Source organism: Oncorhynchus mykiss, chromosome 20 (assembly GCF_013265735.2).
Source record: "Oncorhynchus mykiss isolate Arlee chromosome 20, USDA_OmykA_1.1, whole genome shotgun sequence".
Lineage (NCBI taxonomy): Eukaryota > Metazoa > Chordata > Actinopteri > Salmoniformes > Salmonidae > Oncorhynchus > Oncorhynchus mykiss.
In genome coordinates this window covers 12093326-12110587 of record NC_048584.1, presented here as the reverse complement: position 1 = coordinate 12110587, position 17262 = coordinate 12093326, and the positions used below count along the sequence as shown (strand labels likewise).

At 44.8% G+C, this 17262-nt stretch overlaps 1 protein-coding gene across 7 annotated transcripts in view; it reads right to left on the bottom strand.

The window, feature by feature from the left end:
* pcdh15b (protocadherin-related 15b) overlaps positions 1-17262 on the bottom strand; it is a 215080-nt gene that overhangs the window by 14038 nt on the left and 183780 nt on the right. For 5 of the 7 annotated variants that reach the window (XM_036955811.1, XM_036955813.1, XM_036955814.1 and 2 more), the window contains 4 exons: positions 17078-17254; positions 11638-11856; positions 10959-10967; positions 10511-10621 (listed from right to left, as the gene is read on the bottom strand). In XM_036955811.1, coding sequence (XP_036811706.1) covers positions 10511-10621; positions 10959-10967; positions 11638-11856; positions 17078-17254 — 516 coding nt within the window. Of the gene's footprint in view, positions 1-2423; positions 4130-6886; positions 6893-10510; positions 10622-10958; positions 10968-11637; positions 11857-17077; positions 17255-17262 lie in introns of those variants that run through there. The other 2 variants (XM_021575724.2, XM_021575726.2) reach the window with 2 other exon arrangements.

Below are 17262 nucleotides of genomic sequence, written 5' to 3'. Positions count from 1 at the left end.
CCCACCTCAGCTGTAGATCTCTGCAGTTCATCCAGAGTGATCATGGGCCTCTTGGCTGCATCTCTGATCAGTCTTCTCCTTGTATGAGCTGAAAGTTTAGAGGGACGGCCAGGTCTTGGTAGATTTGCAGTGGTCTGATACTCCTTCCATTTCAATATTATCGCTTGCACAGTGCTCCTTGGGATGTTTAAAGCTTGGGAAATCTTTTTGTATCCAAATACGGCTTTAAACTTCTTCACAACAGTATCTCGGACCTGCCTGGTGTGTTCCTTGTTCTTCATGATGCTCTCTGCGCTTTTAACGGACCTCTGAGACTATCACAGTGCAGGTGCATTTATACGGAGACTTGATTACACACAGGTGGATTGTATTTATCATCATTAGTCATTTAGGTCAACATTGGATCATTCAGAGATCCTCACTGAACTTCTGGAGAGAGTTTGCTGCACTGAAAGTAAAGGGGCTGAATAATTTTGCACGCCCAATTTTTCAGTTTTTGATTTGTTAAAAAAGTTTGAAATATCCAATAAATGTCGTTCCACTTCATGATTTTGTCCCACTTGTTGTTGATTCTTCACAAAAAAATACAGTTTTATATCTTTATGTTTGAAGCCTGAAATGTGGCAAAAGTTCGCAAAGTTCAAGGGGGCCGAATAATTTCGCAAGGCACTGTATGTTCCCAAAACACAAAAACTTAATGATCTGGCTCCAGAGTTGAAGATTGCAGGTCCAATCCCACACTTTCTTAAACCACATTTCTTAAAGAAAAAAAAATACCTAAAGTTGTATTACAAAAGTAGTTTGAAATGTTTTGGCAAAGTTTACAGGTAACTTTTGAGATATTCTGTAGTGAAGTGGCGCAAATTGGAAGCTGTTATTTTCTGGATCAAACGCGCCAAATAAATTGACATTTTGGATATATATCGACGGAATTAATCGGAAAAAAAAGACCATTTGTGATGTTTATGGGACATATTGAAGTGCCAACAAAAGAAGCTTGTCAAAGGTAAGGCATGATTTATATTTTATTTCTGCGTTTTGTGTGGAATTTGAATTTTATAGCATTGTTTTATTATTTGGGGCTCTGCATTTTTCCTGGCAATTGGCCAGGTGAGACATTTGCATCCTGCCTATCCCAGAGAGGTTAAATACTGTTCAAATGTCCTATAAATGTCTCTATATCACATACGATACAGTCCCTTAAATCGACTCGTCATTAAATCTGGAGAGAAACTTAGCGGGAATGTATTCGAATCTGCTTTAAGGAGCTACAAATTTACAAGTTGAGAATGTTGTGGTAATATTAGGTCACTTAAAAATAAATTACCTCCAAGACAAGGTAGAATGTATATTGTGTGAACATCAATGGAATATTATGTTAAACCTAAAACAAATAGGCTATGAACGTGATAAAAATGGACATATTTGGAAATTGTGGAACATTGTGCAACAGTGTGGGAATGTTCTGTGCAACCTATGTGAATATCACAAGAATATTCTTGCAACATTCCAGACAACTCCCATAACTTGATAAAATGTTATGGGAACCATTAAAGAACTTAGACCAGGTTTTCTGTCAACATTCTTACAACATTAGAGGAATGTCCTGTGCAACCTAACTTAAACATTATCTGAATGTCAGCACAACTGGACAGTCTTTGTGTCTTGACGAAACATTCTGGGAACCTTTTAAAGATCAGATGAAATGTGTTCTGGGAACGTTCTTGCAACCTCAGGTGAATGTTTTTTTGCACCCTAAAAGAAACATTGTACAATCATCCACACAAATGGACAGTTTTTTGTGTTTTGGGAACATATCTTTTGTGGTGTCACCACAATGTTCATACCAGACCGTTACCACAACCTAATGAAACATTCTGGGAAACTTAAAATAATCAATTAAATGTGTTCTGGGAAAACATTACTGATAGATTGTGTTACTACATTACCTGGAAACCTAATGAGAACTTTTGGGGAATGTTCTGTGGTGGTTGTTGCAGATGTTAAGCACAATATTATAGTGAATGTTAGGAGAACATTCTAAGGATATTTCATTTACAACATAAAATAAGAAGAATACTTTGTTATCATCCTAACATTAGATAAAACCCTAACTAGAACTTATTGGGAATCTTAGCTAATGTTCTGGGAATGTTCACGTTTTGCTGGGGTGTGGCTTCAAGGTAATCCAATGTACTGGAGCACTTTCGTTATATATCTTTCAGGTTGGGAAAATTCACATTTTGGGATTTTGACCATGAGACTCAAAATGGTTAAAATGACATGAGTGCAATGAATATGATTTTTCCTTTCTATGAGACTGATGGGTAGAATTCTCTAGACTCTTTAATCTTTAGGTGACCATAGAATTAAACAATTATAGGCTAACTATAGGCTAAAGAACAAAACATCACTAACAATATGTATATCAATAAATAAATATTGATGTCTGATCGAGAACAACTCCCTTGAAAAAAATACATAGATGACACACAAACAAAGAAAGAACACAAATGAAAACAAAGATAAAGAATGGAATTTCAAAATTAACAAAAAAAATGAAGAAACAGTCAATGAAGAAAGAAAGAGAAAAGAAAGAGAGAGTCACATTGCAGTGGACTGAGAGGGGAAGCGTTTCTCCAGCTCTTCCACTATAGAGTTCATGTTAACGTTTGGTTGGACCTGCACCTGATGTGGCTGTTCTGCAACCAGAGCCTCTGCCTGTACCTCTGGTATGGTGGGGGCTACAATCTCTGCAGTGTCTAGTATGCCATTTAAAGAGTCCATGGAATCCACAGACCCTCGTGGCCTCAGGGCGCTCCGTGGAAGCATCTGTTTTTTGTCTATTTGACTGTACATATTAGCGACAGATTTCTCGATGTCGGCGATGTTCTGTATGTTCTTCAGGATCCCCTTCAACTCCTTCCTGGGGGGCTGGGGATCAGTGGGGAGGGGCGGCGGGGGAGGGCGCAGGGACACGGGTCTCAGGGTGGTCACAGCGGGCAGGGGGGGGAGCACAAACGTAGATGGACGATTGAGGGACGGGGACAGAGGAGGAGGGAGAGGCGGAGGAGGGGGCGGGGCAGGGTTTTTGCCGTAGTTAAGTGGGGGGGACGGATGGGAGGTGGGAGGAGGAGGCGTGGAGGGGGGAAGAGGGGAGTTGGGTGGGGGTGGAGGGGGCACGTCAGGGGGGTCAGGGATGACCTCCAGGTTGACCTCGTAGGGTTCGGCGGAGGCTGAGTTGTAGCTGGAGAAGCTGGAGCTGAACCTGCGCCGGACAGGTGGAGTGGGCTTGTGGGTGGGGGGTGGAGTTCCATCGCTCTGGGTGATAATGATGCAGGGTGGGCCCTCTCTGTCTTGGCCCAGGTGGCGTTCCTCTCTACCCAGGATGGAGCTCACAGAGTGGCGGTGGCGCTGGGGGCTGTCGCTACCCAGGATGGAGCCCAGAGACTGTCGGTCCTCTCTGGCCCGGTGCTGGGGGCTTTCGAACGCCAACCCCATCAGGAAGTCTGGAGAGAGAGACCCCCGGGAGTCCCGACTCTGCCTCTGCTTCATCTCCCTCATGGCCTGCTGCTCAAACTGCCTGGCCTGCTCCTTCACCGACAGGGGCCTGGGCTCCATGTAGGTGCCGCGCCCCAGGTTTCCCCAGTCCAGGCCATCCAGCATGTCCTTACTGTCCTTCAGCTCAGTCTTCAGAATCTCCAGCTCCCATTGTACCGGGTCCATCACCACCTGTCTCCTCAGAGCATCATACATCTCCTTCCTGTGGAGTCTGGAAGGTAGGGTCCAGGAGTGGCCCGAGCCACCAGAGTTGAATCTCAGGAAGGAGTGTCTCAGGCCTCGAGGGGCCTGAGGAGGGGAGTAGGCCCCCAGGAGGTCAATCCTCCTCTCGTGCTTCCCCAGGGTCTCTGGGCTGCTGAGCGTGCCTGTGCCTTCGTCAAACAGGGGGTTCTTGGTGGTTAGGGGGTTCTCGTCCGAGAATAATGTGATGTTGCTCTCGGACTTGGGCATATTGTTGAGGAGGATCCCATTGGCACTGGACTGCTTGTGGGCAGTGATGGCCCGTGTGGCAAATGTGCTTATGAGCCTCTGGCGGTCACCTTCCTCTAGCACACAACGCTTACTCCTGCTTTCATGGAGACGGCAGAAAAGAAAAATACTTGAAATAAAAGAGGGACATCAGGTGTGATGAGACAGTCAGAATGAGGGGATGCAAGAAGAAGGTCATCTATGGGATTCTAGCTAGACAAAATAAGGGCTAATTTCCAAAGAAAAAGGTTGTTTATCTGAGGCTACCATTTACACCTTATTGCCATCAAATAACGAAGCCAAATGAGACCACAACTGCCAGACTGGCACAATCTACACTGACCAAAAATATAAATGCAACATGTAAAGTGTTTCATGAGATGAAACAAAACATCCCAGACATTTTCCATACGCACAAAAAGCTTATTTCTCTCAAATCTAGTGCACAATTTTTTGACATCCCCGTTACTGGGCATTTTATCCTTTGTCAAGATAATCAATCCACCTGACAGGTGTGGCAGATCAAGAATCTGATTAAACAGCATGATCATCACACATACGCACTTTGTGCTGGGGACAATTAAAGCCCACTTTAAAATATGAAGTTTTGTTATAAAATACAATGCCACAGATGTCTCAAGTTGCGGGAACATGTAATGTCCACCAGAGCTGTTGTCAGAGATTTTAATGTACATTTCTCTACCATAAGCCACCTTCAACGTTGTTTTATAGAATTTGGCAGTACGTCCAACCGGCCTCACAACCACCAACCATGTATAACCACGCTAGCATCCAGCTTCTTCCCCCACATCCAGCTTCTTCACCTGCTGGATCATCAGAAAGAGGGGAGGGGGGGGGGGGGTTGTGGCGGGGGTTGCTGAAGAGTATTTCTGTCCATAATAATGCCCGTTTGTAGGGAAAAACTAATTCTGATTGGCTGGGCCAGGCTCCTATGCCCTCTCAGGCCCACCAATGGCTGTGCCACCTGCCCAGTCATGTGAAATCCATAGATTAGGCCTAAGGAATTTATTTTAATTGACTGATTTCCTTACATGAACTGTAACTCCAGAATCTTTGAAATTGTTGCACGTTGCGTTTATATTTTTGACAGTAACTGACGAGCAAAATATAGGGAATAGTTCACTCTGGGAAACTATCTACAGACAACTGAAGTCGGAAGTTTACATACACCTAGCCAAATACATTTAAACTCAGTTTCACAATTCTTGACATTTAATCCTAGTAAAAAATTCCCTGTTTTAGGTCAGTTAAGATCACCACTTTATTTTAAGAATGTGAAATGTCAGAATAATAGTAGAGAGAATGATTTATTTCAGCTTTTATTTCTTTCATCACATTCCCAGTGGGTCAGAAGTTTACATACACTCAATTAGTATTTGGTAGCATTGCCTTTAAAATTGTTTAACTTGGGTAAAACATTTTGGGTAGCCTCCCACAAGCTTACCACAATAAGTTGGGTGTAACGGAGTCAGGTTTGTAGGCATCCTTGCTCACACACGCTATTTCAGTTCGGCCCACATATTTTCTATAGGTTTGAGGTCAGGGCTTTGTGATGGCCACTCCAATACCTTGACTTTGTTATCCTTAAGCCATTTTGCCACAACTTTGGAAGTATGCTTGGGGTGATTGCCCATTTGGAAGACCCATTTGCGACCAAGCTTTAACTTCCTGACTGATGTCTTGAGATCAATATATCCACATAATTTTCCTTCCTCATGACGCCATCTATTTTGTGAAATGCACCAGCTCCTCCTGCAGCAAAGCACCCCCACAACATGATGCTGCCACCCCCGTGCTTCACAGTTGGGATGGTGTTCTTCGGCTTGCAAGCCTCCCCCTTTTTCCTCTAAACATAATGATGGTCATTATGGTCAAACGGTTCTATTTTTGTTTCATCAGACCAGAGGACATTTCTCCAAAAAGTACGATCTTTGTCCCCATGTGCAGTTGCAAACCGTAGTCTGGCTTTTTTATGGTGGTTTTGGAGCAGTGGCTTCTTCCTTGCTGAGCGGCCTTTCAGGTTCGATATAGGACTTGTTATACTGTGGATATAGATACTTTTGTACCCATTTCCTCCAGCGTCTTCACAAGGTCCTTTGCTGTTGTTCTGGGATTGATTTGCACTTTTCGCACCAAAGTACATTCATCTCTAGGAGACAGAATGCTTCTCCTTCCCGTGCGGTATGACAGCTGCATGGTCCCATCGTGTTTATACTTGCGTACTATTGTTTGTACAGATGAACGTCGTACCTTCAGGCGTTTGGAAATTGCTCCCAAGGATGAACCAGGTCTACAATTTTTTTTCCTGAGGTCTTGGCTGATTTCTTTTGATTTTCCCATGATGTCAAGCAAAGAGGCACTGAGTTTGAAGGTAGGCCTTGAAATACATCCACATGTATCTCCAATTGACTCAAATTAAGTCAATTAGCCTATCAGAAGCTTCTAGCCATGACATAATTTTCTGGATTTTTCCATGCTGCTTAAAGGCACAGTCAACCTATTGTATGTACATTTCTGACACACTGGAATTGTGATACATTGAATTATAAGTGAAATAATCTGTCTGTAAACAATTGCTGGAAAAATTACTTGTGTCATGCACAAAGTAGATGTGCTAACCAACATGCCAAACCTATAGTTTGTTAACTAGAAATGTGTGGAGTGGTTGAAAAACTTCCGACTTCCAACTGTACAAAACTTAAAAGGGCCTCCTACATAAATAATAGCCAAAAGACACGAAGCGGAAACTAATACTCTAATAAGCAACTGTACAACTTTCACAGCTCACTGATTTTACCCCCCAGTTACAACCTAGCGATACAACAGAAGTACTCACTTTAGTCTGGAGGCCAAGGAAGGGAAAATGAGGGAATAAGATAGACAGATGAGTATAGCAGGAAATGCAGGGTGAATCAACTAAATGCCATAGGCTGTACAACCAATAATTGCAGAATGAATTATCCGGTGGACGGCTGACCATATCAAAAACATTTTGCCCTGCCATTGCATTGGTTTTGATCGGATAAGGAGGAAGCTTACAACCCAAGAAAACAAAGTGAGCACTGAGGGCAACTTGAGCAGCGTTCCACCCTCATAACCCTAGAATCCAGCCTATGCTCCATGTACTCAACAGCCTTAGAGATAAAATGAATTATGTTTCACCAAGGCCCATATAAATAGTGGCTGCATTTACTTTAATTATCTTAAATTGACATTCATTTCCTCCTATTTTTCAAAGAGCTACCCAATCTGGTTGGATTTTCTTTACTGTCCATCTTGAACAGTAAAAAAAATCTAAAATAATAAAGATTCCAGATTGTATTCTCCTTGCATATAAATTATATCACGTTAATGGCAGGGAGCGTATCTGGAAGGCAGGAAACTGCTGAGCCATGGAACCGTGATAACAGCTTTGCCCCGAATTACACTGAAACGCAGCATGTCTTTAACCTCCCAGATAAACGTAAAACAATGTCTACAGAGCCTGTTTGACCAGGGAACCCAATCATGGCCAGGGAAATTGGTCCGATTCTAAATCAAAAAGAGAATTTGCAAGAACACTACAGGCCAGTCTAGGCCGCTCTGCCGCTCTAGGAGAGGCACAAAAAAAATGCCACCATCATATACTCGCAAATCTAGAATAGTCCCAGTAAGCATAATTAAGTTTAAAGATACCTAGAATAGATCTTTTCCAGACGTAGAAGTTAGGTACATGTTAGGTTCTGAAGGAAGGAGAAAATGCATATTTTCCAGACTTAATTTTTAAATTTATTTTCTGGACATTGAAATCCGGTTAATTTTTGTTTCATAAAGAAAGTTGTGTCATTTACAAAGGTCTATTTTTGGACCAAATCAAGGCCGGTCCAGACAGGACCAAATCTGAAATCAAACATAGACGTCTATGATTGGTTCAAGGCCCCCCCCCCTCCCCAAAAGAAAGATGCCCAAAAGAGTGGCGCAGCAGTCTAAGGCACTGCATCACAGTGTTAGAGGCATCACTACAGATCCGGGTTCGATCCCGCACATTGGTGTGGCTGGCTTCTGGGTTAAGTGAGTAGTGTGTCAAGAAGCAGTGTGGCTTGGCAGGGCCGTGTTTCGGAGGACGAATGGCTCTCGATCTTAGCCTCTCCCGAGTCTGTACGGGAGTTGCAGCGATGGGACAAGACTGTAACTACCAATTGGGGAGAAAAAGGGGGAGGGGGCTGTAGCCCAAAATAAATTGTGATACAAACTGAAGACCACTGCCACTGATCATGACAATTTAGCCCATGGGGTGAAACTCCTAGACATCAGATGTGAGTAGCCTGATTGTCCATTTTTTGTATGTTGTTTGTTCAAATGTCAACCCATTTAGGTTGGGCTATTTAATCGGAGAATTGTGCATGATGTAAGAATTGTCCATCTCGTTGCATTGCACACATTTTATCTTCAGCATGTAGGCTACAGCAAACGCTACATACTATTTCTACCATATTATATATCTGCTACATGATTTGTAAGATGATTTTTTGACGGAATGTTGATGGAGCGCAGCAGTGATGAGACCTGCCACACATACAGCTGATGAAACTGTGGGTTTGCACAACCGAATCATTTCTGCAACAAACTGTCAGAAAGCATCTCAGGGAAGCTCATCTGCATGCTCGTCATCCTCACCAGGGTCTTGACCTGACTGCATTTCGGCGTCGCCACCGACTTCAGTGGACAAATGCTCACCTTCGATGGCAACTGGTATGCTGGAGTAGTATCCTCTTCACGGACCCCGGTTTCAACTGTACCGGGCAGATGGCAGAGAGCGTGTATGGGGTCATGTGGGAGAGCGGTTTGCTGATGTCAACCTTATGATGTCATTTACAAAATTGCCTCCAATAACATACTCAATAAATTGGATGCAGTCTATCACAGTGCCATCCGTTTTGTCACCATATACTACCCGCCACTGCGACCTGTACGCTCTCGTTGGCTCGCCCTCGCTTCATACTCGTCGCCAAACCCACTGGCTCCAGGTCATCTACAAGACCCTGCTAGGTAAAGTTCCCCCTTATCTCAGCTCGCTGGTCACCATAGCAGCACCCACCTGTAGCACGCGCTCCAGCAGGTATATCTTTGGTCACCCCCAAAACCAATTCCTCTTTGGCCGCCTCTCCTTCCAGTTCTCTGCTGCCAATGACTGGAACGAACTACAAAAATCTCTGAAACTGGAAACACTTATCTCCCTCACTAGCTTTAAGCACTAGCTGTCAGAGCAGCTCACAGAATACTGCACCTGTACATAGCCCATCTATAATTTAGCCCAAACAACTACCCCTTCCCCTACTGTATTTATTTATTTATTTTGCTCCTTTGCACCCCATTAATTATATTTCTACTTTGCACATTCTTCCACTGCAAATCTACCATTCCAGTGTTTTACTTGCTATATTGTATTTACTTCGCCACCATGGCCTTTTTTTGCCTTTACCTCCCTTTATCTCACCTCATTTGCTCACATTGTATATAGACTTATTTTTCTATTGTCTTATGGACTGTATATTTGTTTTACTCCATGTGTAACTCTGTGTTGTTGTATGTGTCGAACTGCTTTGCTTCATCTCGGCCAGGTCGCAATTGTAATTGAGAACTTGTTCTCAACTTGCTTACCTGGTTAAATAAAGGTGATATATATATACATCTTTAAATGAACAGCGTGCCCCATGGTAGTGGTGGAGTTAGGTATAAGCTACGGACATAATTGCATTTTATTGATTTTATTCATTGCATTTTAGTGATACAGTGACAAGATCATGAGGCCCATTGTCGTGCCATTCATCCGCCGCCATCATCAAGTTTCAACACGATAATGAACGGCCCCATGTCACGAGGATCTGTACACAAGTCCTGGAAGCTTCCATGGCCTGTATACTCATCAGACATGTCACCCATTGAGCACGTAAGGGATGCTCTGGATCAACGTGTATGACAGCGTGTTCCAGTTCACGACAATATCCAGCAACTTTGCACAGCCATTGAAGAGGAGCGAGAAAACATTCCACAGGCCACAATCAATCGCCTGATCAACTCTATGAGTAGGAGATGTGTCGCGCTGTATAAGGCAAATGGTGGTCACACCAGATACTGACTGGTTTTCTGATCCACACCCCTACCTTTTTTTAAGGTCTTTGTGACCAACAGATGCATATTTGTATCCCTGTCACGTGAAATCCATAGATTAGGGCCTATTGAATTTATTGAAAATTACTGATTTCCTTATATGAACTGTAACTTAGTAAAATCTTCGGAATTGTTGCATGTGACGTAAAAATTCCACAGTGTATGTTGTTGGAGGTGGTCAGTTTAGCTTGGAAAATGCCTCCCTTGTCAATCTTCCGCCATAGGCTAACCGCATAATCCTTCCTAATGGGCGGGGCCGGCCCTGAGGACACACATGACGGAATTTGTTGGGATATATCGTAACACTTACATGGCACTGTCCCCAAGCTCTTCGTAAAGGTTGTTGGTGGCGGCGCCCACTGATTTGCCTGTAGGGAGGGCCATTTGGATCCGGGCAGTTTTAGCACACTCCGCTTGTCTCCTTTAGTAGTACCATGGAGAGAAAGTCAACCAAGTTACGTTAAGTTACAGCATCAGCATATTCGAACAGGACACTGCTACATTATACATGCACATCACTTGGTAAGCAGTGTCACCATAATATGCTAAAATAAACCAATTTTGCCGGCACATTTCTTATTTATAGGCCTCCGACTGCAATTTAAGGGAGTGTATAAAAACAGGTTATGCACAATTTATTTGTTTTAGATTTCATTGACTTCCCTGGTCCCAAACGTTTACTTAGAAAACAGTGGAATGTGAATGCAGGTGTCCAAATAAAGGCCACAGAAATAAGTAACAACGACAATAATACTCACTCTTTGAATCTGTTGATAATGAAAGGAAATGAGAGAGAGAGGAAGAAAGAGAAGGGTGTTTAGTAACAGCGAAGGGCAAATTACAGACAAAATGCTTCTTATAATCATTGTCTTGATACAAAAATAAAGAGAGTGAAAGAATTCACTGTCGGTTAAGCCAATTTCCTGAACCCGAGACACTGAAGAAGATGACACTGAGGATTCTCTTCTCATCTGTTTAACACCCATCCCTTGAATTTGTGACAGCCTTCAGTCTAGCCTTCCCGGCTTAGTTCGCAGGCTCAGAGAGGGGGGAGAAAAACCTCCCCAAATGGCAACAATCAGTCTGCGGTGTTTGTCTGCTCTGACATTAATTCATGTGCTTTTACGCTGTATAAATAAACAATTATGCCAGCTCTCAAAGGCGTTTCCATGGTAAATTGTGGAGTGAAAGCTAGCTTCCTCCTACAATGATGGGTATTAGGGAGAGCCTCTGGGGGCTGGAGAGCAGGTAGCTTGCTGTCTAAACCCCTGTGTCTACACTAATGTCTCTATATGCACCTGTACTTGTGCCTGATGCCATATTCCCTATGTCCTGCCCTGTGTCCTAGTCATTCTCACCTTTCTCACGACCAATTCCCATTTGACACAGTGTACTTCCAATAAAGCAACTGAACTTCGAACTGTTCTTTTTACTCACTGTCTGTAGGTGATGATGACGATGAGAATGGCAGGGATGCAGCAGAGGATGATGATGATGGCTAGGGCGAGCAGCGCCCCCTCTGTGTAGCCCACGGTCTGCACGGCCTTCTTCACACTGGTCACCACATCCGGTGTGCGGATCTCTAGGATCCTCCCGCCTCGGCCCAGGTACGGCTGGAACTCCTTGTTGATGTCCAGCAGCTTCCCGTCCAGAAACCTTGGATGTAAACAGACAATATATACAGTACAGTTACACACACACACACACACACACACACACATCATCATCTTTATCACTACCCATCATCCTCATCGTCAGTCAAAGACGGCCTGGAGTTTTTCCTGATCACCTCATCTGAGCTGACCGGGCCTTCGTCAGGAAAGGTCTCATTGCAAAATGAAGCCCGTTGCCGAAACAAAGACACTTCTGACAAGTTATTAGAGGAAGGAAAGACAGGATTGCTTCACATCACTCTCTCACGTGAGTATCTTACCTATATAATCACAACATGTAAAGTTTTGGTCCCATGTTTCATGAGATTAAATAAAAGATCCCAGAAATGTTCCATACGCACAAAAATCTTATTTCTGTCAACTGTGCACAAATTTGTTTACGTGGCTGTTAGTTAGCATTTATCCTTTGCCAAGATAATCTATCCACCTGACAGGTGTGGAATAACAAGAAGCTGATTAAGCAGCATGATCATTACACAGGTGCTGGGGACAATAAAAGGCCACTCTAAAATGTGCAGTTTTGTCACAAAATACAATAACACAGATGTCTCAAGTTTTGAGGGAGCATGCAATTGGCATGCTGACTGCAGGAATTTCCCCCAGAGCTGTTGCCAGAGAACTGAATGTTCCATTTCTCTAACATTTCAAACATCGTTTTAGATAATTTGGTAGTACGTCCAACCGGACTCACAACCACAGACCACGTGTAACCACTCCAGCCCAGGACCTCCACATACAGCCTCTTCACCTGCGGATTTGTCTTAGACCAGCCACCCGGACAGATGATGACACTGAGGAGTATTTCTCTCTGTAATAAAGCCCTTTTGTTGGGAAAAACTCATTTTGATTGGCTGGGCCAGGCTCCCCATGGCTGCGCCCCTGCATTTCATGTTAAATCCATAGATTAGGGCCTAATGAATTTATTTCAATTGACTGATTTCCTTATATGAACTGTAACTCCTTAAAATGGTTGAAATTATTGCATGTTGCGTTTATATTTTTGTTCAGTATATTTATTGTCAGATCTCATTTAGCTCTTTTGTAGCTTTGGCAACTCTGTGTTTTATATCCCAGTTCGCTCCTGTCACTGTAGGCTGTACAGACAATCCCCACCCCTTGGCTGCAACCCTTTTAATTTAGTGGACCCTGAGCACACAACCCATGTGGAATTCCTGATCTCTGGCAGCGTTTGGAACTGCCGATCTATGGTGAAGAACACAGAGTTCATCTCAGCCTATGCTGCCCTTCAGTCCCTAGACTTTTTGGCCCTGAGCCAAGTAAACCCCCCCCCCCCCCGGTCAAACCCTCCCCTAACCTGAACGATGCTGGGCCAGTTGTGCGCCACCCTATGGGACTCCCGGTCAAGGCCAGTAATGACACAGCCTGGGACCGACCACCAGGCTGTAGTGATGCTACAACACTGATATGCAGTGCCTTAGACTGGCAGTCTATCTCCTTGCCTCTTGACCTCACCCTTCCCCTGTCCCCTCCCACTCCCAAGGCTGACAATAAGCTTGACCTCATCTTTACTAGAGGCTGTTTGCCTACTAATCTCACTGCATTCCCCTCCAGGTCTTATTTGTTCCTCTTCTGTATCCCTTTCCTCCAACCCTAGCCACTCAGACCCTACCCAGATTGTCATGCGCTGTCGCAATCGTCGTTCTCTCTCTCCCCCACTACTCTCTTATAATCTCTCCCTTCTGCTAAATCCTTCAACCCTACTCTCCTCCCTTTCTGCATACTACGACTCACACTGTCCCCTTTCCTCCTGGCCAGTCTCGGCCCTTACCTCCTGCTCTGTGGCTGAATAGCTCATTGCGAGCTTACAGAACAGGGCTGCGGGCAGTGAAAATGGAGGAAAACTAAACAATCATCCTTCCACTCCCTCCTCTCTGCCTTCTCTTTCTCTGTATGCGCTGCTAAAGCCACTTTCGATCACTCTAAAATAACCCCTGGAAACTCTTTTCCACCTTCTCCACCCTCCTTAATCCACCCCCCCCTCTTCCTCCGTCTCTGCGGACGACTTTGTCAGCCACTTTGAAAAGAAGGTTAACGACATCCGCTCCTCATTCACTCTGCCTATTGAGTCCACTAGTCCCACTCACACAGAGCTACCCTACTCCTTGACCTCTTTCTCCCCTCTCTCTCCAGATGAAATCCTGTGACTAGTGAGGTCCGGCCACCCGACAACGTTCCCGCTCAATCCCATCCCCTCCTCCAGACCATCTCCCACTAACTTCAAAATGTCAAAATGGCCCGAGTCGCTCCCGCCTTAAGAAACCAACACTCAACTCCTCTAACATCAAAACCTACAGACCAGTATCCCTTCTTTCTTTTCTTTCCAAAACACTTGAGTGTGCTGCCTCTGGCCAACTTTCCTGCCATCTCTCTCAGAACGATCTTATTGACCCTAACCAGTCAGGCTTCAAGACGGGTCACCGTCTGGTGTTCAACCTTCCCAAGTTCTCCCATGTCACCCCACTCCTCTGCCACACTTCACTAGCTTCCAGTCAAAGCTCGCATCCACTACAAGACCATGGTGCTTGCCTATGGAACAGCAAGAGGAGCTGGCCCTCCCTACCTTCAGGCTATGCTCAAACCCTACACCACAACCCGAGCACTCTGGTGTGCCACCTCTGGTCTCTTGGCCATCCCACCCCTCCCGGGTCAGCCCAGTGTCCAAGCTCTTCTTTGTCCTGGCACTCTGATCAGTTTCCCCCTGAAGCTAGAACAACAGAGTCCCTGCCCATCTTCCGAAAACATCTGAAACCCTACCTCCTCAAAGAGTATCTTAAATAATCCCACAGCACCCCCCCCCCCCCCCCCCCCCCCCCGCAAAAAATATATTGCACATTCACTTTTTCCCCCTTACCAGTTCTGACTTTTCTGATAGCTACTTTAATGTAAGTCACTCTGGATAAGCGCGTCTGCTAAATGACTAAAACATAAAATGTAAAAACGAATGGCTCTAGTCATAACAATATGTATGAGAACAGCAGTAGTTGTGCATCTCTGAATGTTGTTATATTTATTATCGGGGTCATTGAAATTACCGAATCGATAGAACATGGCTCAGAGATAAATATACAGTGGGGAGAACAAGTATTTGATACACTGCCGATTTGCAAAGCATGTAGAGGTCTGTAATTTTTTATCTTAGGTACACTTCAACTGTGAGAGACGGAATCTAAAACAAAAATCCAGAAAATCACATTGTATGATTTTTAAGTAATTCATTTGCATTTTTTGCATGATATAAGTATTTGATACATCAGAAAAGCAGAACTTAATATTTGGTACAGAAACATTTGTTTGCAATTACAGAGATCATACGAGATCATACGATCATACGATTTTGGCCCACTCCTCCATACAGACCTTCTCAAGATCCTTCAGGTTTCAGGGCTGTCGCTGGGCAATACGGACTTTCAGCTCCCTCCAAAGATTTTCTATTGGGTTCAGGTCTGGAGAATGGCTAGGCCACTCCAGGACCTTGAGATGCTTCTTACGGAGCCACTACTTAGTTTCCCTGGCTGTGTGTTTTGGGTCGTTGTCATGCTGGAAGACCCAGCCACGATCCATCTTCAATGCACTTACTGAGGGAAGGAGGTTGTTGGCCAAGATCTCGCGATACATGGCCCCATCCATCCTCCCCTCAATACGGTGCAGTCGTCCTGTCCCCTTTGCAGAAAAGCATCCTCAAAGAATGATGTTTCCACCTCCATGCTTCCCGGTTGGGATGGTGTTCTTGGGGTTGTACTCATCCTTCTGCTTCCTTCAAACACGGCGAGTGGAGTTTAGACCAAAAAGCTCTATTTTTGTCTCATCAGACCACATGACCTTCTCCCATTCCTCCTCTGGATCATCCAAATGGTCATTGGCAAACTTCAGACGGGCCTGGACATGCGCTGGCCTGAGCAGGGGGATCTTGCGGGCGCTGCAGAATTTTAATCCATGACGGTGTAGTGTGTTACTAATGGTTTTCTTTGAGACTGTGGTCCCAGCTCTCTTCAGGTCATTGACCAGGTCCTGCCGTGTAGTTCTGGGCTGATCCCTCACCTTCCTCATGATCATTGATGCCCCACGAGGTGAGATCTTGCATGGAGCCCCAGACCGAGAGTGATTTTCTAATAACAGAACAGCTGTTGCCTTCTCACCAATCTGCTTGCCTATTGTCCTGTAGCCCATCCCAGCCCATCCCAGCCTTGTGCAGGTCTACAATTTTATCCCTGATGTCCTTACACAGCTCTCCGGTCTTGGCCATTCTGGAGAGGTTGGAGTCTGTTTGATTGAGTGTGTAGACAGGTGTCTTTTATACAGGTAACGAGTTCAAACAGGTGCAGTTAATACAGGTAATGAGTGGAGAACAGGAGGGCTTCTTAAAGAAAAACTAACAGGTCTGTGAGAGCCGGAATTCTTACTGGTTGGTAGGTGATCAAATACTTATGTCATGTAATAAAATGCAAATTAATTACTTAAAAATCATACAATGTGATTTTCTGGATTTTTGTTTTAGATTCAGTCTCTCACAGTTGAAGTGTACCTATGATAAAAATTACAGACCTCTACATGCTTTGTAAGTAGGGAAAACCTGCAAAATCGGCAGTGTATCAAATACTTGTTCTCCCCACTGTATATAACAATGGAACACTACAGAGTGTGCAACACCTTACTCCCTATAATGCCTTGAATCATAAATGACAGGTGTGGGGGGCACACTGCAACACAATCCTGTTGCCGTTGTTCACTAGGTCTATTAGACATGATCCCGAGCTGCAAGAGGCAGAGGGGTGGTTAGATGAACACTGAGCCTGCTGTGTAGAGCTGGTAGGACGCAGTAGCGGGTTGACAGCCAGTTGAATGGCAGAACTAGAGCTGCTGTCGTACGAGGGCATGAGGAGGTTGGCTCTCTAATGAGGGCCTGACTGCAGGGTGACGGGAAACAAAAGAACCCTGGTGAGTGGTGACATCCCCCCCCCCGCCACACACACACCTCTGTCTGCCACTGGCTAAACACCTGCTCCACGGGGGAATGGTGTATCTAGATACTACAAGGGGTGGCTCTGTCTGCCACTGGCTAAACACCTGCTCTACGGGGGAATGGCGTATCTAGATACTACAAGGGGTGGCCCTAAGGGGCAATCCCTTGTATTGTGACCTACTTTGTCCCTCAGGGCCACTGTAAGTGACCGGCTACTACTCACTTGAATAGCTCCTGGCGTGAGATGGCCCGGTTGGTCAGAGGGTCGATGGCGTAAACCATCAGGTCCGACTTGGAGTAGTCCTCCTGCTCGAAGCCGTCGCCGAACCGCTGTGGCCCGATGGACTCCACCACCACTTTGGCCCCGGGAATCTGGTCCTGCACATAGCGCTCCAAGATCCTGCAGAG